The sequence below is a fragment of the Coffea eugenioides genome, chromosome 10, assembly GCF_003713205.1.
Source record: "Coffea eugenioides isolate CCC68of chromosome 10, Ceug_1.0, whole genome shotgun sequence".
Taxonomy (NCBI): domain Eukaryota; kingdom Viridiplantae; phylum Streptophyta; class Magnoliopsida; order Gentianales; family Rubiaceae; genus Coffea; species Coffea eugenioides.
This window is the reverse complement of record NC_040044.1, coordinates 702,959-725,609: the sequence shown is the minus strand read 5'-3', so window position 1 is coordinate 725,609 and position 22,651 is coordinate 702,959. Positions and strand designations below refer to the sequence as shown.

Below are 22,651 nucleotides of genomic sequence, written 5' to 3'. Positions count from 1 at the left end.
GAGTTGATGGTTTCAAACTTAGAGAACAATTACCAGAGCAGCAACAATGGAGTTTGAAAGAAAAAACAGGAGTAAATTTATTATCAATAATCAAAACATAACGGTATATATGGAAGATAAATATATGGAAGGTAAAGGGTTAAAGGAAATACACAATTCTGGGCAGAAATTTAAAGAATGAGACCTCGAGGCAAGGTCTTTTCGAAGTAGCTAAGATGCGTGATCCTAATAAGTGATGCTAATTTGGCACCCAAGAACACGAAAGAACGAGATTAGCAAAATGCTAAATCTTACTTTGTCCTCCTACAAGCTAAGCCAGCAAAATTATGCTCTTAATTTACTAGAGCTAATCGTAACCAAACTTCTCCGCGGCTGCTGGCTACTTCGTGGAACTTTCTTGGAGTAATTCGCTAGTTTAGTATTATAGATTATAATGGCCGGGTATGGTGGCCAGATGCTCTTCCACAAAGAAGTGCATTCTTTGGAATGGGAAATTCATCCCTGAGAGAAGTTGATGATGTATAGACCCTCAAGTAGAATTGTTGTCCAAGGTACTGTCGCGCCCAAAACTCTGTCCTCAGGTGCCACATTCCAACGTTGTCAAGTGCAACATAAATTGCGGTCCATGACTTGGGATATACCTGCAACCCAACACACCAACGAACACATCAATTGACTTTTACATGGAGAGTGCATTATCCCAAGACATACAATCAACAAGTATTTCAATCTTTCTACCTGAGTTGTGCTGCGGAAAACTGCATCTCTAAGATTGTATCCATTTCTACTAGCTGGTGTCCACTGTCCTCCATCCATTCTGCAGTTCAAGGCCACGTTAAGGGGGGAGGAAAGAAAGCTGTAGTAATCTTAATTTCTAAATGTCTAGACCACAAACTGCACAAGCTCAACTCAAGTTACAGGTCCATTGATACTCAAATTCCACTAAGAGCATTTCTCTTTTTAAGCTTACCCGACTACAAAGAAAGCATAACCATCGAGGTGCCAACTTTGTATGATGTCCTCGTTGTTCTCAAATACAATCTCAATGAAGGCTCTGTAGTCAGCCTGCAGAACAGATGTGTCTAGGTAAATTCCTCCGCCTGTAGGAGCACTAGGTATGCTGTTAACACGGTAAACTCCAGGAATGTTGAAGAAATCAGCCAATTTTAGCGGAGTGTCAGCCGGCACAAAAGAGACGCTATTGACAGCATATCTCTGCTTGCCATTGACCCGTCCAGCAGAGCTGGCCAGCCTGATGGTTCTGGTTGTGTTTATCATGCCATAGTGGTATGAACCCTGTGGATTAGGCCTTGGTCCACTTGCTGTGAGATTAGTCCTACAATAGATGAGAGAGATTTAACTGATTAAAAACACATGTTAATGAAACTTTCCAAAAGTTTGAAGGGGTATCAAGTAGTAGCATTACCTAATAGAACGGGCCTGATTTAGTGACCAGTCGACTTGGATGGTGGGTCCACCAGGAATTGGACCTGAGGCGCGGCGGTTTGAGTTGGCGTAGCGAAGAAAACCAGTGGTAGTGATGATGGGACTAGTGAACCGGGTATTTACCACGATGAAGTAGTCCTGGGGAGGCTGGTCTGCTGTAACTAGAACAGACATGGACTGGCCAACATGAACATCAATTGATGAATAGGTATTTTGCAAGGTATGAGTACCCTCCACTTCTACCAGCTTCAAGTTGTGTCCCTGAATGCGGAAGTTGAGGGAATGTTGCAATCCAACGTTTGATATTCTGAGTCTGTAAGTTTTTCCTGTTCCAGTCCATCAGATCACAAGAGTGAGGATTGACAAGAAGTCTTAAACACCAGCACCGACCAAAAATAATTAAATTACAAATCATCATCCATCTCGTTTGCTGCCTTTGGGGAACATTTTTACTTTGTTATTGCCTACACCTTCTAATCTAAATAGGAAATGTTAAGATTGGGACAAAGGAGGCAGGAAGGCGCAAAATAATAAAATGTTCAAACGCGGCGTGGTGCAAGTATTTAGTACCTTGTTCAAAAGTGAGGGAGGTGCCATTAGGACCGCGTCCGTTAATAAGTATCCCATCGGGGAAAGGCAGCTTATGGCCCCCGTCAAGAATTCTCTTCAGGACCTACATCGACAAAAAGGAAAAGTGTTTCTAACTCAGAAAATTGAAGGAAATTCTCCAAACCATTTTTCATTTTTATTTTTTTTAAACATGTGCGGATAGTGAATACAAATTAGAAGTCATATTCAATATAATTAATGTATTGCAACTCTCTCTAGTAGACAACCTTTGTCGACTAGTAATGTGGTGGTGGGCCTAGAACGTGGCAAAAACTGGAAAGGCTGCGGCCCCAGTAATAAAGCAATAAGCTGGTTAGTTCAGTCCAGAGCAAAAGCATTTCGTCTTCACAAATCAGCCACTAGAAATTTATACTTGTGTTTTCAGGAAAAATTTAAAAAAAAAAAAAAAATGCCACGATTCATGTCCAGCGAATTTGAGCACGACATATTGAATATGTGGTATCATGGCTCAACTACTATCTGGAAAAAGCATCAACCAACTACTCTTTTAACTTTTTCTTTCCACACACCCCCCACCACCCCAAAAAAAAAAAAAAAAGAGAAAAAAAAAAGGAGTCATCTGAAAGGAATCCATCAAGTACTCAATCACGAGCCCTTCGCCACTTGGGCCGCGGAAGTCCAAAAGTCATGAAAGTTGCCCATTCAAATCTTCCAGTGAGGGGTCCCAACCAATTTTAGGTGGGTAAAGGAGTGGGAATGGCCCCGGACCAAAAGTGCAAATAAAAGCAGAAAATTTAACCAACCATGTGAACCAGGCTTCGATCAATTTCAAACAATTAAATGCTGCCCCGCAATGGTTAAGGTGTACACTGTACTAATACTACACACACCGGACAAAGTGGACGGGACCATCTCTTCAAGTGCAAACACAGAACACTTTCCACATGCAACCCAAAGACATAGGTATGTTTTTCTATTTTGCTGTTTTCCAACAACCAAATTATGGGTCTGTACTAGTCTTCCCGAAATTGTAAAAAGCGAGATTCCATCTGGCATTATCCAGCATGCATAGATGAAACATCATGATTGTTAATTTCCATTTTTTATTTTTATTCTTTTGCAATAAAAAGAATTCTTACCGTGTGGTTCTTGCTGTACCAATCTCCAATAAGAACAGTGAAATCACCAGCTGGTTCGGCGAAAGGAACAGGGATTACAGATCTGCTGAGAATTCTGAAGCCTCCAAATCCGCCAGCAGCCTTGTGGAATGCGAGGGAAGGGAAGTAATAGAAGCTTCCGATTTGATCTTTCACTTGAAGGATGTATGTGTAGTTTTTGCCCGGAGGAATTGGGCACGTTGTCCCGTAAACTCCATCCACATAGGAGTTTCTCCTATTTTGGATTCCGCTCCTGATGCCAAGTAGATACTAATGTTAACCAAGTACACTACACAGCGTTGTAAGAAAATTTTGAATAAGGCTCACGAAAGATCAGGAAGAACTACTTCGATTAACTAATCTGGCTGGTAATAATACTAGATCAGTGAGAATGTGGTTCATTTTTGTTTTTCGGAAGCCAGTTCCCATTTTCTAGGGGCCATCATATTTCAGTAGCAAGAACTAACTGTATTAAAATCGCTAAACCAGCTTATCCAAAATGATTTAGTAGTAGTCCAATATAAACTCGAAAAATAATAATGCTCCGACGCGAATTTCTGCTGTAAAAGGCCAAATTGGCTGTTTAATTGCTGTCTCACTTCTTTTGTGGCTGCTGCATCTTTCTGGCTTTTGTCCATGTTTCAGTGGCTCTGATCATGAGCAAAAAATACAATAAGCGAATCTAAGCTGGCTTGGCTTTCGATTTGACAAAAGGACCTGAAATGAATAGTCCAGTACATTATGCATATTCAGCTTTATGGACCGAGTGTGTTGTTGTAACTTGTAACTGCACCGGCACATCCTCCAAGATGGCCCCGATTTTACTTGCCGTACACTAGGGGCTCAAGAGTTACGACTATAGTTAAAAACTACTCCTTTATTCCCGCATCAATTTTTCCTCAGCCAAAAAAAAAAAAAAAGATATAGGTCCAGGATTTTCATCAATCTCTCTGCATTTTCTTTTTCTACGTTTCTCTTTATCCTAGAAAAAAAATGTTGAGAGCCAAAGATCTCATCTTTCGTTCTTCTTGTTTTTTCTCCCCATTTTTGGGTTGATGTTTTACGAGTTGATCAATAGAAGTGGGGGCTGCTTAGAATGTAAACGTACACCAGGTCGAAGACTAAGGTTATGTTTGAATTGTATTTTTTTTAAAATTTTTGATAGAAAAATTATTGTAGAAATTTGAAAAATTGCATTCCAAACAAGGCCTAAAATCATCCTATGTGCTATTGAAGCACCCAACAGATTTACTCCAGAGAGCACATCCGACATTAGAAACCATGTGCGTTGTTTCAATCTTCTAGTTTTCCTCCCATTACATGAATGAATCTACTGATTACAATAACTGTCTTTGATCGAAGAAAAATATTTTTACCAATAGATCAATCATACTAGCTTATATGATCAGAAAAAAAGGGCAGCCTCTGACCCCACTGCTGCCCAATTACCAAAAAAAAAAAAAAGAAGAAGCAATTTTGCACAAAACACTACTGGTACTAAACATGTGCAGCTCACTTTTTGAAGTTTAGCCTAAAGAAAGTGCCATGGAATGAATGGATCTATCACCATCTCGTGACTACAAGATAATGTATGTATGATACCATTTCCTGACTTAGAAACAAAAGCCTTCGGTGAAGTTTTACCGCTTCGCATTTACCACATGGAATATGGTAGTGATGGAGTAATAAGCAATGAATTTGTCATTAAATTTTGACATCACTTGATGCTGTAATTAATCCTACAAGCAACTGGTATAATCTATATACTGGTATATTAGTATATTCTGGAAGGTCGTGAATCCCAAAAAAAGGGGAGAAAAAAAAAAGAACTACGACCAGCTTAAGCAAGGATTACGTCTACGTGGGAGCTATCCTACATTCTATCACGGAGAATGGATGGGTTGGTTGCGTACTAACTATTTAGTAACAAATTACCTGTCAGCGAGGCGAACATGCAAAACTCAAAACGCATGCTGATAAAATCTGCTCAAAAACCTCTGGTTACAGCCTAGCTAGATGAAAACGATAAGGAACTGGGGATGAACGTTCCAAATTTCCATCCCAGCATTTATTAGGAGCAGCAAAGTTACAGTGTAATCAATAAGGAGGAATGCATAAAATTTTGTGCATTTGAGGGTTGAGGCCGGTAGCGATTGGGACGGTGGAAAATCTGATGGAGGGAGGAGGAGGAACGGAGTAGTAAAAATCAACAATAACAATAATGATAGTAGATGATTGTTCTTACCAGGAAAGGAGAAAAGGTTCGGTTAAGCTGTTGAACACGTTGATAACGAGATTATTATTGGTGACAGAGTGAATGTCAGGACCAGGGAATTGTCCGTTGATCAAGATGCCCTGCAAATTAAAGTTTGCAAACCAAATTAAACAGATCAATAACTTCTTTTTTTTAATCAAAAAAAACCATCAATATATTCTTCCTCCAAGTTAGTTGCTAAATGTAGTAAGAACAGATCAACCAGAAGGGCAATGACTGACCATGGACTGATAATACGATATGTACTCATTTTAGATGGTAAAGCAGTTGACCACCACATCAGATCATATTGATGGTGCCGTAAGTAATAAATTAAGCAAACCTGCTGGGGAACGCCGAGTGGATAGATGGTGCCGTAAGTAACATTCCAGTTAAAGAATAGGTAGGGATCCTCGGCTTTAGCAATGGCGGCAAAAAGCACTGCACAAGTAGCAGTAAACAACACGGCCGCTGATTTTAGCGGCATTTTCATCACTGTCCTGACTACTCTGCAACTTCCACGGTTTTCCTTTCCGATGAGCTTTGAGATTTTATTTTTTTTTTTTGAAAAAAAACCGAGAATGGAGTGGAAGGAACTTTAAACTGGAAGAGAGAGAGAGAGCAGTGGAGGGAGGGAACTGAAAAGAAAGGATAGGAGGGAAGTGAATGATAGAGGGATGGCGCGTTATTTAAAGCGCGCTACAGATTTGTTCTAACAGAGGAAAGTTTTTTTTTTCAAAAAAAAAAAAGAAAATAGAAAAAACAGAGGAAAGTGACGTACACAAACGCAAACACACATTCACACGGTAATTTTTCGGTGCGCGGGTGAAAAATGTTTACAAACACCAGTCTACCACAGGATTGGATTAAAGGTTTGAAAAATACACTACTGATATCATGTAATAATAAGGAAGAGAAAAAGGAGAGAAGAATGTAGGAAGAGAAAACAATTGGGGTGTCGGTGGCGGGGTCCACGCGTACAAAATTGACGGGCCACTGGCCTTTCCACATGCTCTTAATTTGTTTCCTTCTACTTGGTCCGATGGACTATGGAGGCTGGGGGTGGGGGTGGTGGTGGTGGTGGTGGACTCAAGAGGAAGGAGCCAGGAGTGAGCGAGTAAAACTTAAAATGGACACGGAGGGCGGTTTTGGGCACCAGCCACGGAGAATGCATGTGCTGAGTTGCAGGTGGGAGGTCCCACACCTTCCTCTTTAAAACCCAGCACGTACTTCTCACTTCCCAACTTCTCCCCTGGTATATGTAATGATATGGCGAGCGCATCGGTGCTGTTGTGAAATCGTTATTAAAAAGCGGAGGGTTGAATTAGAGACCTCATGCCTCCGGGTGCAGAGCGGCTGGCCGAGGGATATCCTCTTTAGGACCTTTGGTCTCGTGGTCGATTCTCACTATGTTAACAATCTCTGATTTTTTGGTGAGGTGGGGCCAGGGGCCAGGGTCCAGTGGAGGACTAGTCGGTTGCCAATGCAGTCGGATACTTCACTGAAGGAAAAAAAAAAAAAATTTAGAGACCTCATCACTGTTACCTAACCTAACCAAGAACGGAAAGATAAAATTACTCTTAAAATTTTTTATACTTAGTGGCGGGGTCAGGGTGGTTTAAAAAGTAGTACTTAGTACTTTATGATTTTAATAATAGGCACCTCTGTCTCAACAAATATGGCGGACATGAAGATGTTGGAATTTTAATAGTACTAATAAGGAGATCCAGAAGGGGCAGTAGAATCGATTTGTTAAAATTCCGTTCACGTGCAGGTAAAAAAAAGGATTTTTTGGTGAGCCTGGCGGCATGGTACTGGACTGGAGGGAGAATAATTTTGTGTCTTGTTAGTTTAATCATTTCGGTCCACAACCCTAATGAGTTAAGAAGGTTAAAACATGTTCACTATTATCGGTCCGGGGATGTAAAATCGTAATGGATCTTCTGTCCCACATCCTGTGCCACTCTCTGTCTCACTTTTTATTATATTGATATTTTTTCTATATAAACATCATGTTTTAATTCTTTTTTGTTTCTTTAAAATCCAATAACTATTAATAGCAAAAAAGAACTAAAATGTGATGTTTATCTAGGAGAAATAGCAATATAATAAAAAGTGAGACAAAAAATGGCACGGAATATGGGACAGAAAATCCGTTGCGCTATAAATATGTAAAAGTTATATTCGGTACCAGCAAATCAAATCATGTGACATGTCGGTCTGCTCTGATATGTGCCACCACTTCCCTTAAATTTTACTACTACTACTGTGGCCATAGTCTGCATCTGCATTGACTGCATGCATGCAACAAGTTCTGATATTTGATCTTCCTAATCTGCCAATTACGTATATTAGTATAAGCATTCAGAAGTTAAGGATATATGTTGCATTATTCTGGTATAATCCCATAATAATACCATGTGCCTTCATTGACCGGGCTCGGAGTTAAAAAAAAAAAAAAAAAAACCTCTGAAAAAGAAAAGAAAAAGAGAGAGAGAGAGAGTGTTGAGTGTCAAAAATTAAGTAGTAGTAGTAGTGCTGCGGCCCGCTTCCACTACTTAGAAAAAGAGGAATATAGTATACACACACAATTTCTATATATTTTCTAGTAGTGTATCACAAATCAAATGATTCTAGTCTACATTTTGACGTGGGAATACGGGTAGAAAAACAAAACAAAGACAGCTGTGGCCTGTGAACAAAATTCAAACGTGAAGGCTAAGGCAACAGCCACAGGGAGACCGGAGCGGCCCCTCCGCTCGCTGGGGCTGGGGCTGGCTGATTGGTTTTTTCATTTTTGAGGCAGCACGTGCCATGATTGCATCTCAATTCATGATTATTGATTAGCCGAAACCCCCATTAGACTTATGATATGAAGCCATTAACGCGGCAAATTGGGTCAAATTTGAACTGCAATATTCTAATTCCAACCGGATGTCGGTAGACTCCAACCACCAGCACGGGTCTAACACTGCTGGAAACATCTGGATCAAAGCCATTCTAGGACCCAGTTGGCGCGATTAGTGGCTTGACGGACACCTCACCTGACCCATTGGTATGATCAATGATGATAATTAAAAGCATCATCAATATGAGGGAATTCAATGGGTAGGAAGTAGGATCATTTCCAGAAAGGGATGGACAACATTTCATGCTAGTACCATATTGTATTAGTACAAGAGTTAAAAGGAAAAAGACCTAGGTTCTGCTTGGATAACATAAAAAAGTGCTGAATCTGAACTTTTTCAGACATTCATATGTTTTGAGTGTTTGATAAATGAAAATCTATTTACTGAATTTGTGTGTATTTTTTTCAGCACAAGAATCCTAACTGAATGCTTAATTCTGATAAGAATCAATAGAATTATTTCAACTATCTTATAGTATCTATCAAATCTACTCTTGTTTGTTAATCATGTTTAAAATTCTTATCTAATTAAACAACCTCATATTTTCTATCTAATGATTTTCTATTTCTCTTTTCTCCCTTTTAAATGATTTTCACATCTTCTCCATACTTCTCATATAATATATTTCATCTTTTAAATTAATTTGATTTAAAAATAAATATTATCATTTTCATACCTAACAATTTTAAGCTAATTAAATCATAGGTTTTATTTCTTTTTTTTTTGGATGAAAAGATATAAGGACAAAATTATCAAATTTAACTTATTAAGCATTCAGTTATAAATGTTTATCAAACAGTATAAATAGGTTTAACATTAAAATTCATATATTTCTTTTCAGTACTTAAAATTCAGCAAATTAATTGTTTCAATATTCAGAATTCAAAATTCAGATTCAGTTTTATCAAACGAAACCCTAACCAGCAAACCTAACGTATTAACGAAGATACCCAGTGGTATTGCATTCCATTTCCACCCAATAGGTAGGGAAGTGAGAACCAAAAAAAAAAAGCATGGAATTTGCTGGCACGACAAGACGAAAAGTCTTTTAGCTGAATTTAGCTAGACGTTATGTTCAAGCATCAATGACCTCGGGCTCTACTCAATTAAACTTCCAAATTTGTTCGATTAACAGCGCTACATTTTTGCTGTGATCTGCCCGATGACGATTTAGGACGATCGGAATTTGCTGCATCAACAATGATGCCAAAAGTACACGAACAGAAGATCGCCGATCCCGAAATCTAATAATCTGATCCACAATCAAGTTATCCCCGTGTCAATCTTTTTTCCTTTTTTTGGCAGAAGCATCGAGCTTTAAATAGCCCATTACTCTTAACAGGAGTAGCAATTTATGACCAGTATGCAACCGAATCACACACACTACTTTGCATCTGGACCTTTTCCTATCCACTTCTTCACAATCTGACACTGCCGTAAATAATACAGGCTGTCATACGAGAAAATTGGTCCCATAAGGATTCAACTTTCAAGAGAGGGCCACCCAAAAAAAAAAAAAAAAAAGGACCAAGGAGAAGAAGAAAGGACAGCTCCAAGTTGGACACCCCAAAAGAAAATGAAAAGCAAAACGTCTACCGACAATTTTGAACCTCCTTTCTTTCTCACTATTCAACCTTGACTGCACCTGCATATGATCCAAGTTCAAATGGAGTTAAGACTTCTTCGGGTAGGATAATGGGTGAATTTCAAATCTAGGTATCTCACAGTAGGTCCACGTGTTTCCTCCCTCTATTGAAAATTTACAAATCTGAAATAATTTCTGAGTTAACAAAGTAATGTTTATCGTGTCACGAAAGAAAAAGTTGAAACCACAGAACTTCCAACTTCAGTCAAATTGAACTATTCTGCAAGGAGCCCTTAGAATCTGGTTTTGAACAGCTATAATTCGTCTTCAAATACGAAGATTTTGAACAAACTCACATACATCGGGGAAGGATCAAGAGTCGCGAACTATCTGACAATTTGCAGGCACTTGGCCAGCCAAATTGCAGAATGCAGTAGTCATTCTCAACCCTCCTTGACCAAGCTGTAGGGGCAACTTTAAACCCAATTAAATGGAAGAGCAAAACTGTATATGATCGGCGAGCAATGTAACGCAAAAGGAAAGAGAAACACCAGAGATGCATCATAATTGAATTTGAGCAAAGAACCAAGCACCACAACGAAAGATTTTTATCTGATGCCACTCTCCAACTTTAGATGATCTAACACAGTGTCACTTAAACAGAGCAAAATAAGTTGTTCGTTTTCACCATAATTCATATTTCAGAGTAATTATAATTAGCCATTATCTGTGAACAACTGCTAGGCAAGACATAACTTGCTAGTTTGAACACCCGGTTTGAATGTAGAAATGCTGGCATAGTATTAATAGTCGCATACAGACCCCTATTCAGTTACCAAGTAAGAGGACGCTTGCCCAACATTCCTGGGGAGCTGAAAACTAGTCCACAAATAGAATCTAGGATAGACATGACTTGCAAGTTAGAACACTCAGCTTTAAGTATGAAAAAGCTGTCATAGCATCAATAGTTACATGAACTCTCAGTAACTCAAATGCAACATTTAGATTTACCCGTCCCTCAATTTGCTCAATGCTCTGGCATGTGGCAGAAGGGGATATGATTTGAATACAGAATTGCATCTATAGCTGTAAAGAATACACAATTGTATCAAAGGCCTATGTAGGACGGTAAACAATCGCTTATTTTGTTCAGTTCTTGCTTCTTCAGTGATATTGCATATACCACAATTAGAAGAAGAGAATAATAGCTTTTTCAGCAAGCTTCTTCCTAAATCCTATCATCCCATTACACGTTTATCCCATAATTCCATCTGCATAATGTCAAGCAAAACCTAATGCAGAATATATCTGATAATTAACCAATGACTGCCAGTTTTCACACGAACAGTTATGCAATAACTAGAAATGCATTTCAGGAACGTCCAGAAACCCACTCCACATCAGATTAAGTATCAATAGTCAACAGCACAAAACGTCACTTAAACCCTAAACCCAGATATGTGTTATGAAGAAGCAAATTCCGATAAGAAAAAAAAAAAAATCCCAAGAAGCAAAAAAAAAGTCAAGAGCGACTCTATTTTAGTATGAAAAAGCATATTTACTGGTGTATGTGGCTTCAGTCTTCACCGAAGAGGAGGCGGAGCCTCGTAGTAAAAAGGCCAGAGGGGTCACGAGCAGCTTCAGCAAGGAGGCTTTGCTTGATGTGGTTCTTTCGATTAATAAGGCCCTCTTGCTCTTGTTTGAGAGCGGCAGCGTCTTCCTGGAGCTCGTGGAGGCGGTACTTTTGACCCAGCGATCTAACGCTCAATAGTAAGATTCCGGTCATCATGAACAACTGTATAAAGCTATGTTTTCTTTTCATGGCATTTGCTACGAGCCCGAGTGACTTCTTCGGGTATTGAGCGCCGGAGCTTGAAGGTGGCGCAGAGGGAGCCATGGCTGGCCGAAACTGATTGAGAGGCCCGCTGTTCTACCGTATCACTTTTCAGCTACAACAGCAGCGTACTACTAGTATTTTTCCGGATTTCCTCTGGAGGAAACACCCCTTTAAATTAATTGAATTGAGAGGCCCCGATGTTGTCTTCTCGTATTGCAAACGCATAAAACCCTAATTAAGCCAACAGCAGCCCCGTTAAACGAGCCTAATTGAATCTGACTCGGATTGAGTTTGACGATCGCTTTTCGTACTTCACTCTGGTTGCTTTATTTTTTCCATACATCACTGTTAAATTTCTTAAATGCCAGCAAAAATTGAATCTTTTCTGAACATAATCTAACATTGAATCTTTTTAATCAGCTTAGGAACTAACTAAGAAATGATTTTTAATCCAGCCTAATAAGGCTCAAGGATTAGATTCCTCTTCCAATAAAAAGTGTTACCGTTAGCTAAACGCGATCGTTTGAAATCCAGCCAAGTAAAGTTCAAGGATTAAGATTTCTCTTCCAATAGGAAGTGTCAGCTGAACAAAAGAATATCGTTTGCTCTTCAACTACAAAAGAGTATCAAATCCAAATACTATTAGGTCTAAATACATGCTATATATGCAAAATTTGGTATTCAAATTCAAATTGCGATGATGTGACGTGCATATAAACCTGTTAAGTAACGTCGTTCATATATAATAAGAAATGCTACAAAATTCCCGTGTCCCAATACAGATTATGGTCGTTTATGGAACCAGGCTCCTGTTAAAATGACAGCGTTGCTAATGGCTTTTCGAAGAGATCAAGCCTCCTTAGACATCACCCTGCAAGTTACCAGCATAAAACTCGAGCAAGCCAGTGAAAATCAACTTGCTGATCAGATGAAGGGTGAAAACTCAAGGGCCGTGATGTTGGTTGAGCCTCAAAAAAGACGTATGCCAAATGCCACCACATCAGAAGTCCAAAGTTCCACATTGTTTGCTCTGAATACTATCTATTCCCTTCGCTTCTTTTGCATTCTTGCTCTGCTCATTATTAGCACCACGACTTCTCCCAATACCAAGCTTTGGTAAACCACGATTCAGTCCCTCTAGCAAGACACAAGCTTTACACCATTTCTGCAGATATTCGGAGCTATAGGGTCACATTCCAAGTGTTGTTCCCATCAAGCAAATAATACCATACTTAACAGCAGAAAATCAGATGATGGAACAGAGAACTGCTCCAAAAGGTAAATGTAATTAAGTCAGAAGTAAAAGAGACACAGCAGCTGCAATACATAAACAGTTTTTCATTTAAGAGGAGAGCATTTTCAAAAACATAGAATTCAGTTTGCTTCTTTTTTTTGGGGGGGGGGGGGGGGGGGTTGTGTTGGGGTGGGGTTTGGGGAGGAAAGCAAAAAAAAGGACAAGGCCAAATAGATACGACCTCCTACACTTAAAAATACCAAGTAAATACAAATTTTAGCACACATACCACTGGTTTACACATTACCTGGCTGGAAATGTAACCACAGCGTTCACAATTACCCTGCTCTGGCATTTTTGTTGAAGTGGAGATCCTAAAATCTTCACCTGATTTAATGATATCCAATATTGCTCTTGGTCTGCAAATCAACAGTTTTTTTTTTCATTTATTGTTATTATTCTTTCGTTTTGCTTAAAGAAAATCAACAGAGCAGTACCTGATCCTCTCTAGATCCTTGATAAATTCTCGAGCAAATCCACGGTAAGCATTTGGAGAGTAAATGCCTATAGTTCAAAAGGAGATAACAAAAAACTAAGATTTGCAAAGTATCTAAAACATGAGACAGGAATCAACCAATTTAACTGAAAATCATTATTGGGGCAGGAAACAGTGCATGAATCTCAAAAACTTGGAACATATCCGTCTTCCAGACTAAGAGGTCATTAGACGTGCAGATAAAATCAGTATGTTCCACAGCCCACTCAAAGATAGGAAAAGCTCTCATTTTCCAAAAGACTAGCCCGGCAAAGAGTCTGATCACAGTAACTTGCTCTGGGCAGTCCCTTAATCAAATAAAGAAAGACAGAGCTAATCTCTCACACACACAGAGAGATGGGCTGGGGGTAGAGCAAAATATTCTGAAAATAGAGATACTATCAATATAGAAAGGTTACATAACATAAAACACACTCACATTCAGTAGAGAAGTAGTCCAACCTTTTGAAATATGCATACGTGAGCTTTAGGTTAAGGTTTTGCAGCAGTAAAGAATAAAAATCATAAAGTAATGCATTTTCAAAGAATTAAAAGGAATCTGCACACAACAATAGAACACCAAGGATATATAACAATCTCTTTCTCATATGTGTATTTGAAAGGCTTGCATCTCGGTATGGGTCCATCTTCACCAGTTGTGATAGATGTGCATCTACTCAGTCTGCAGCATGAAGCACAGAACTGTGTTAATCAATCAAGAAAGAGAGGAAGAAGAAAATTTTTGTGGAGGGAGAGAAGGATACGTTAATGAATGGTTTGGCAGGTTTTAGGGATAAGGAAACAGTACCTGGCAATATCACCTCGCAGTATATTTAAGAGGACTGTTTCAGCAATATCATCTGCATTATGTCCTGTCACTAGTTTATCTACTTTCAACAATGTGGCACCTCGATCTAGGGCCTTGAAGACAAAGGCGAAAGCAAATTACAATCATCAGTTTATACAAGCTTAGTTCTTCGCAACAATGAAAATCAGCCAAACTTGCACAGAAGGAAATGAATTATGCATAATACTTGAGAGAAAAGTTAACTCCTCACCATGCGATTAAAGAGATTGAACATTTGTAACAGTTCACCAAGTCTAAGTGAAACATACAATTAGCATAGCTACGTAATTGATGTTTCCTAAAAACACATTCTTCAAAATATCCTGGCTAATCATGTTGAATTGCGAATTGCCACATATAGAACATTTATGTAACTTAACACATGTAGCATACATGCTGGTATCAATGAAACCTGAAGTTTATAGCAACTAATAGATAAGGAGTGTGATGAGTGTGACAAACAAATAATAGATAAGGAGTGTCCAGTTAACCAACTATTTGCTTAGTTGCTGCAAGAAACAATTGATGCAGAGCAACTGATTTATCTACCAAACTGAGAATAACACTTCCATGATTACAATATATATATATATATAAATAATTTAAAGATGCTGCAGCAGCAAGACAAAATAAATAGCAGGCTACAGTTTCTTCCACCAAATTGGGCATGCATCTTGCTCCAAGATAGGCCTATAGTTTATTATGTTGTAGCAGAACAGCCGACACTACCACATATACTAGAAAACTCCACAGTCCTCCTTTACAAATTAACACTCAACTTTATGCATGAAAATAAGTTACAACGGTTTTGGGTCCCCATGTTACATCAGACAGCACCAAAAAGAAATTATATTAGCTTTTATCAGAAGGTTCAAGTGACCGCATCTTTCCAGCTTATTTATTAAATAAGCTTATCTCTATTACCTGGCGCCGGAAAACACCACAAAATGTGCAGTTATTCTTCAAACCTATCAGCTTTACTATCTCATCCATTGTCCAGCCATACAAATCCTTGTAGGAAACAACTTTAAGAGGAAGTCCGTACTGTACAAAGAAGGGAACAGCATATCAGATAAGAGAAACAGACAAGAAATCTAAATCTCCACAGCATCACAAAAGATATTAGTCCAATGCTTTCATAGACATAGACAACATCTATGTTGCTCGGAATCTCCACAGCATCACAAAAGATAGTAGTCCAATGCTTTCATAGTCATAGACAACGTCTATGTTGCTCAGACTCTGGTGCGGATGTAGGATAATTAGATCATTTAACACTAAAAACTTGGATACAGGGACATGTCTAGAACTCAGACACAGGGTCGTGGACATGGCACTATGATTGGATGGATAATTAGATCAAGGAAATTGGCCTTGCGTATGAAATGCTATTTTATACAATTAATTCTTTTAAAGGATGAAATGGGGTATGGTGAAGTATTAAAGTCACCTAAAAGTGACAGGCGTCTGGTGACCAACTAGCAAAACAAAAAATATGCACATTAGTTATCCAATCAATGCAGTGGTAACCTCTAACAAGTCACCAGTATGTCACTTTAAGAAATTTCTATTTTTCCTGTCATTCTCTCCGTCAACTGTGTTGAGTCCAACTGTGACTCTGAGTTCGAAGACTTCTTCGTTTTCCACAATCTAAAACCATCCTTATCCTCTCCATCTTCACCTCAATCCTCTTCCATTCTCAGCAATCCTCTTGAAGATCAAAGTATCGGCCTCCACAAAGATATAAGCATGGATGAATAGCAATTTTTTATGAAGCCATGCCTGAAACAGTCAACGCACCCAAAGCTTTCTGACTGCATCCGATACGGATCCTGCACCCACACCCATGCCGTGCCAACACAGGTGTGCCGGCCTGAACAGCAAGTCCAACCATGCCAATATAACTTTACCTCATTTCTCTAATGGAATATTTATTTGGCAAGTTTATATACTGGAAAGAACTAGGGGTGAGCAATTACGGTAATTACCGAATTACCGACCGAAATCGATTTCAATTTGGTAATTCGAATTCGGTAATTCGGTAATTAGGTCGGTAAATCGGTGGTATCGAATTAGTAAGAATCGAATTAGGGTCGAATTTGGTTTTGGGGTTTTTGAATTCGGATTTACCGAATTCGAATTTAATTCGGTAAAACGGTAAAATATTACCGTTTTCAAATTCGAAATTCCGAATAATATTATACCTCAAGCTTTTGTCGGATGTTCCAATTTCAGACTTTCAGTACCCTAAATTAGCATTCGTTCTAATTTCACTATTTCTGCTCTCCTCTTCCTCTCGTTCCTTTGCGCCGTCGCCCACTGAAGTCTAAGCCAAGCTGTTTGCCTGTTTCTGAGTTTCTTCTCTCCTCAACTGAAGATACTTTCTCAGTTTGACAGATTCTCCTTTCCTCTCCCCAACTACAGAAGCCTCCTCCAGCCGGTTCTCTCCAGTCTCCATACTCACTCCTCCAGCCTCCTCCAGTCTCCAGTCTCCAGTCTCCTTAGCATTCGTTCCAAGATTTAGGGTTTGTCTCCTCTTCCTCTCTCTCTTTCTCACACATTTCTTTTGGGGCTCGGCCTGTTTTGTCCATTTTGCTATTTTTTCCTCTATTAAAATGGAAACTAACAAATGAATTCTGCGTGTAAATTTACCTTTGTATCAAATTATTCTTCCTGGCTGTTCCTTTTGTTCTATTGAACTGATTTTTTATGGCTTTTTCCTGGCTGTTTTATCTTTTGTTCTATCAAATTATTCTGATTGTATGCAGTCTATCTATGGATTCGACAGTAAGGCCCCAAATAGGTCTCTGCCAATTTTGATGCTCTTTATAGTCCCACTGTAAAATTAGATTTTTCCCCTCTTTCAATGGTGATTCTTCTCTCATAATCAGATGTAATGTAATATGCTTCGGAAAAAAAAACTTGTCTGGAAGTTGCAATTTCACAAAGTAGTTCTGAGCTATGGTCGTTGTGCAGTTCTGGTTGAGTATGTTGATTAATGTCTAAAACTTTGTTCTGGTTTTAGCTTACTGAACTCATCTGATGCATGAAACCAATGATGGTTCAGAATCATGTAGTATTACATATTTATCTAATAGATTTGAGATGAACACATAAATTTTGATGGATTAGTATACTTTTAGAGATTATTCCTACTTTTCCACTTTGAATATGTGAATAATAGATTTCAGGATCGTATTATTCTTTAGAAGCTATGAGCAAATTTTCTCAAAATATCTTGGATTGGATATGAAATTAGACCTACTGAGGTCAGTGAGAAAAAAGTATTATATACATTTTCTGACTTGTGAAATCTTTGTGCTGTGTCCTTGTTCTGGTCAAAGGTTTCAAGTGCTGGCACACTGAAGCTATGTCTACTACTGATGGTGAGAGTAATCCAAGTTGCAATGAGCTGGAACAAGAAGGATCATCTGGAACTCTTCCTCCTAGTCCTACTACACAAAGCTGCGAAGAATCTGGTTTTGCCAAGAAAAGAGGAGAGTACAAGAAGAGGTCCAAAGCTTGGGATCATTTTCATGTAAAGCATGTGAATGGAGTTCGTCATGCAATTTGCAAGTACTGTGACAAGGACATAGCTGCGGATCCCAAAAGTCATGGTACGACTCCCCTTAATACTCATGTAGCTAAATGTCCTCTAAATCCTAAAAATAAGCACACTGGCCAGGCTACTTTGTGTTTGGGTGAAACTGAAACCTTAGCGGGAGAGGTTAAAGGGGCACTCATAAGTTGGAAATTTGATGCGGAAGCCATTAGAAAAAGCTTAGCTTATATGGTAATTGTTGATGAGTTGCCATTTAAACATGTAGAGGGTAGAGGCTTTCAATATATGATGCGGACTGCTTGTCCATCATTTAAAATTCCTTCGAGATGGACTATTTCTAGAGATTGCTATCAGCTGTATTTAGATGAAAAAACTAAGTTGAAACAACTCTTGAAGAATAACAGTGGCAGAATTTGTTTAACCACAGATTCTTGGACATCCATTCAAAGGATAAACTATATGTGCCTCACTGCCCATTTCATAGATAATGATTGGAAACTGAACAAAAAGATCCTAAATTTCTGTCCTATTGCTAGTCACAAGGGAACTGAAGTTGGTAAGGCCATAGAAAAGTGTCTACTAGAATGGGGAGTTGATGATATCCTAACTGTCACAGTTGACAATGCAAGTTCCAATGATGTAGCTGTCCAGTATTTACGAGGAAAGCTTCAAAATTGGGGAAAAGCTGTGTTAGGGGGGAAATGGACTCATGTGAGGTGTGTAGCTCACATAGTGAATCTAATTGTTAATGATGGCATCAAAAAACTTGGGGAATCAGTTGATTGTATCAGGGCAGCAGTTAGATATGTTAGACAGTCACCTTCTAGATTGAAAAAATTCAAGGAGTGTGTTGAAATTGAAAAAAATTGAATGCAAAAGATTGCTCTGTTTAGATGTACCTACTAGGTGGAATTCTACATATCTAATGCTAGACACAGCTCAAAGGTTTGAGCGAGCTTTTGAGAGGTTTGAGGAGCAGGATCCTTATATGCTTCAAGAGTTAGAAAATCTGCCAACAAAATCTGATTGGACAAACGCTAGATTCTTGGTGATTTTTTTGGAAAACTTTTATCAGCTAACTGTGAAGGTTTCTGGTTCCAAATATGTGACTTCAAATAATTTTTTCACTGATATTAGTCACATTCATGGCATTTTAATTGAAATGACAGCAAGTGATAATGATGAATTGAGTTCAATGGCAAGATCAATGAAGGAGAAATATGATAAGTATTGGGGAAAGATTGAAAAGATGAATATGCTGATTTTTATTTCCTCCATTCTTGATCCTCGAACTAAACTTGAATACCTTGAATTTGTGGTTTGTCAAATGTATGGTGAGTCCGATGGTACAACAATAGCTGGCCTTGCAAAAGATGCAATGTTTGAGCTGTTTAATGAATACAAGATGCTCAACACACCTGCCTCTCATGCTTCTTCACTTTCAAGTGATTCTCCAACGAGTAAAATTACATTTCATGGACATGGGAATGCCTCTAAAACAATCACTGATAGGTACAAGTTGGAGTTTAAGAAGAGAAAAATGGAACTTGGGGGTAGGGATGCAAAATCTGAATTAGAGAAGTATTTGAATGAGGATTGTGAGGAAGATGATGAGAGATTTGATATCTTGTTATGGTGGAAGGCCAATAGCCTTAGATTCCCAATCCTTTCCAAAGTTGCTCGTGATGTGTTAGCAGTCCCAATTTCTACCGTGGCCTCCGAATCTGCTTTTAGTACCGGAGGTCGTGTTCTTGATACATTTAGGAGTTCTTTGACTCCTAGAATTGTGCAAGGTTTAATATGTACTCAAGATTGGCTTCGGTCCTCCAAGACAGAATTAAATGTAGAAGAAAATCTGGAAGAGCTTGAAGCCTTCGAATCTGGTAAGCTATCAAAATTTTTATTGCAGAATTTGAAGTATTTCTTTCTTTCTAATAATTGCCTTTATGATACTTCATGAATTTTATTTGTTCTTGCAGAGTTGCTGAAGACTGGAGCTGAACCAACTATAATTGACCTTTGAGAGGTCACAAATGCTGAAGTTTGCATTTTGAGGGTTGAACCAACTCTTGTTGCAAGTTGCAGTTTCAGCGTAATTGGCTTTCTGTATTGCAACTCTTCTTGTGGCTTTCTGGACTCTGGATTGTGGATTGCAGTTTCTGGATTTTGGATTGTGGATTGGAGTTTCTGTATTGCAACTCTTCTTGTGGCTGAAGTTGCAGTTTCTGGATTGCAGTTTCTGGATTGTGGATTGCAGTTTGTGGCTTTGTGGCTTTCTAGATTGTGGAATGTGGATTGTGATTTTTGGACAAGTTAATTTAGACTTTTATTTTTGTTTCATTATGATTTCTAGATTGATTTATGATTGTGGATCAGTGGAATTTCTGATTTGTAGCACCAGGGCAACAGTGTGATTTCTGGACTTGTGATTTCTGATTTGTGATGTCTGGATTTGTTTGTCATTTGTGATTTGTTTGTGGATCAGTGTAATTTGTTTGTGGATTTGTTTATGATTTCTGAATTTTAATGATCAATGTGAATTGTGTGTTGTTTTGATTTCGAATTTCTGGAGTGATTTGTGATCAGTTACATTCGAACAATTTGTAAGTTGTGGCTCAGTTCAATAGCATTGCTATTTGCTGATGAAAAATGGGCCGAAGAAGCAGTTTTCTGGAATTCGGTAATTCGGTATTTTTTTGGTTTACCGAATTGAATTCGGGTTGAATTCGAATTCGGTAGTCTCTAATTCGAATGCGAATTAGGTCGAATATTTCCATAGCCATTTACCGAAAATTACCGATTTCAAGCTACCGAATTACCGAATTCGAATTCGATGCTCACCCCTAGAAAGAACTCTAAAAAGGCACTTAGATTTACTTCGGTTGATGAAAAGCTGATGTGCTTATACTCACCAAGTAAATTTTGTTAATTGCATTATTAATCTGTTGAGTGAATCATGACATGATTCCATTAATTTCTATAAGACTTAATTAAGCTAGCAAGTTTCAAGAAGGCCCTTATAGCATGTAGGTATCAAAACCTGAATACTACTTTGCATGGATCTAGAAGACTGGTAAAATAACCAGTTAACTATTAGCTGTAATCAAAATTTGCTAGCATGAACAAGGAAGAACAATGGTCATTTTCACAAGATAAGTTTGCCTCCTAGTGCATAACCATGAAACCAAGTCTAAATAATTTAAACTAATAATTAAAAAAAAAAGCATTAACAAATCAACTGGGTGAAACTCATATATCACAAACAGCGTAAAAAATTCACAGCCAAGAAGAGCATAGAAAAGCACCAAACCTGAATTTCATTTCTTTTAACAGTTTCAAGAGAGTCATCACGGTACCCAGTGATGCCTTCATCAACCGACAAAAGGAATAAATCCAGGCCATAGTTGTGCCTGCGATTCAATTCTGATAATACATAAGCAAGCACCGTGGAATCTGCATAAACAAATGGGGAATGAAAAGAAAGAAACCAAATTCTAGCCAATGTAGCAGAGCAAAGGCTAGACACAATTACTTTTATATTAAAAAAAGGTTCAATAACATCTTGCAGACAAATATACATAAACTGGATTATGCAAGGAAAAAATTAAATACACCCTTTAATTTTGATAACTGCGTGTTCTCAATGTAGGATGATGCAAAACAAACAAATGTGCGAAACATTCTTCAATTAAACATTTTTTCAGGTAAGCGATTTCATCCCTTTTTCACAATTAAAATTCTGTAGCAATAGTATATTGTACAAAAATTACGAGAAAGCTTTAGAATCAACGTGCTATGCGCATGTCATACTGTATTGAACACCTCGACTTTGAAAACATCACAGATAAGAAGGGCATCAAAAAATTGTGAGACTAACGACAATTCACCTAATTGCCATGAGTGATAACAGTTCCAGCACCTAATGAACACTTAAAATAATTTATTCAAGCATCCATTGCAAAAGCAATATCCTCATGTTAATTACAAAGAAATAAAAACAAAAGTAGACAGCTTAACAACATTGGCAAGGATGTCCAACCAGTTCACGAAAAAGTAGAAAAATAGAAGCAGCTAAAATTGACCTTTTCCACCAGAAGCTCCAATGGCTACGCGTTCACCAGGCTTGAAAAGCTGGTTATCCACTATTACGCCGTGAATTTCTTCTTCGAACACCGCATAGAAACATTCCCTGCATATCTTCACTCGAGCCAGAAAAAGGGAAAAAAGAAGGAAGGAGGAGGAGAAGAAGAAGAAAAATCAGAATCCAAAGACTAAAGATTGATCAAAGAGTGTGCGTGTGTGAAGTCTCGTACTTGTTCAAGGGTTTTGGGGCGTTTGAGGGCGGCGCGTCTCTGGTTACAGATGGTACAGAAGCGGCCTTTTGGGGGTTTAGCCGCCACCTCTTCGGCTTCCATTTTCTGATTATCCAGAAGATTCAATCAATCGGAGCTTCGTGGCAACCTGAGATGACGTCGTTTTTTCTAAGGTGTTCAAACTTTGATCAAAGCAATCCCCGTCCATCGGATTGAAGATCGGCTGCAACGACGTCGTTTCCTTAAGTTCTTTGATACTCTTGATCCAAATTTTTTTTTTTTTTTTTATTTATTAAAAGTAATAAGGAGAACCCGAAGAAACTAAACCCCACATCAATTGGCAAAATTTTCAGAAAATTCTAAATTAAATTTAAAAACTGAATACTATTGATACTCGACAGT

General features: G+C 38.4%; 3 protein-coding genes across 4 annotated transcripts; all 3 read right to left on the bottom strand.

Moving 5' to 3' along the window:
* Positions 1–52: 52 nt before the first annotated feature.
* On the bottom strand, positions 53–6,071 carry LOC113748621 (L-ascorbate oxidase homolog). Its single transcript, XM_027292109.1, has 8 exons — positions 5,771–6,071; positions 5,419–5,528; positions 3,156–3,426; positions 2,017–2,119; positions 1,427–1,772; positions 971–1,336; positions 739–817; positions 53–641 (listed from the first exon to the last, which is right to left on the bottom strand). The coding sequence occupies exons 1-8, from the start codon at positions 5,918–5,920 to the stop codon at positions 429–431; spliced, it is 1,638 nt and encodes a 545-aa protein (XP_027147910.1). The 5' UTR covers positions 5,921–6,071; the 3' UTR covers positions 53–428.
* A 3,887-nt stretch (positions 6,072–9,958) lies between these two features.
* LOC113749571 lies at positions 9,959–12,027 on the bottom strand. Of its 2 annotated transcripts, none has more exons than XM_027293355.1 (2): positions 11,484–12,027; positions 9,959–9,981 (listed from the first exon to the last, which is right to left on the bottom strand). In XM_027293355.1, exon 1 carries the CDS (start codon positions 11,816–11,818, stop codon positions 11,498–11,500), a length of 321 nt encoding a protein of 106 aa, XP_027149156.1. In that variant the 5' UTR covers positions 11,819–12,027; the 3' UTR covers positions 9,959–9,981; positions 11,484–11,497. The 2 variants fall into 2 exon arrangements, with proteins under 2 accessions (XP_027149156.1, XP_027149155.1); XM_027293354.1 differs by lacking the exon at positions 9,959–9,981 and adding an exon at positions 10,698–11,007.
* Positions 12,028–12,297: 270 nt separating this feature from the next.
* Positions 12,298–22,386, bottom strand: LOC113750047 (cytoplasmic tRNA 2-thiolation protein 1). The gene is made up of 10 exons (XM_027293963.1): positions 22,250–22,386; positions 22,019–22,133; positions 21,247–21,389; positions 15,299–15,418; positions 14,336–14,448; positions 14,117–14,209; positions 13,967–14,007; positions 13,490–13,556; positions 13,300–13,411; positions 12,298–12,923 (listed from the first exon to the last, which is right to left on the bottom strand). The coding sequence occupies exons 1-10, from the start codon at positions 22,349–22,351 to the stop codon at positions 12,759–12,761; spliced, it is 1,071 nt and encodes a 356-aa protein (XP_027149764.1). The 5' UTR covers positions 22,352–22,386; the 3' UTR covers positions 12,298–12,758.
* Positions 22,387–22,651: the final 265 nt, after the last annotated feature.

Bases quoted from the DNA above. Each gene is read 5' to 3' on its own strand.
- LOC113748621 (XM_027292109.1), bottom strand. From the start codon at position 5,920: ATGAAAATGCCGCTAAAATCAGCGGCCGTGTTGTTTACTGCTACTTGT. The intron at 3,427-5,418 runs GTAAGAACAATC...ACTTGGCATCAG, and splicing joins GAACCTTTTCTCCTTTCCTG to GAGCGGAATCCAAAATAGGA. The intron at 1,773-2,016 runs GTACTAAATACT...GGACTGGAACAG, and splicing joins CTCCCTCACTTTTGAACAAG to GAAAAACTTACAGACTCAGA.
- LOC113749571 (XM_027293355.1), bottom strand. From the start codon at position 11,818: ATGGCTCCCTCTGCGCCACCTTCAAGCTCCGGCGCTCAATACCCGAAG.
- LOC113750047 (XM_027293963.1), bottom strand. From the start codon at position 22,351: ATGGAAGCCGAAGAGGTGGCGGCTAAACCCCCAAAAGGCCGCTTCTGT. The intron at 14,210-14,335 runs GTACTGTTTCCT...TTCATGCTGCAG, and splicing joins CTGCGAGGTGATATTGCCAG to ACTGAGTAGATGCACATCTA. The intron at 13,412-13,489 runs GTACTGCTCTGT...GTTGATTTGCAG, and splicing joins AAGGATCTAGAGAGGATCAG to ACCAAGAGCAATATTGGATA.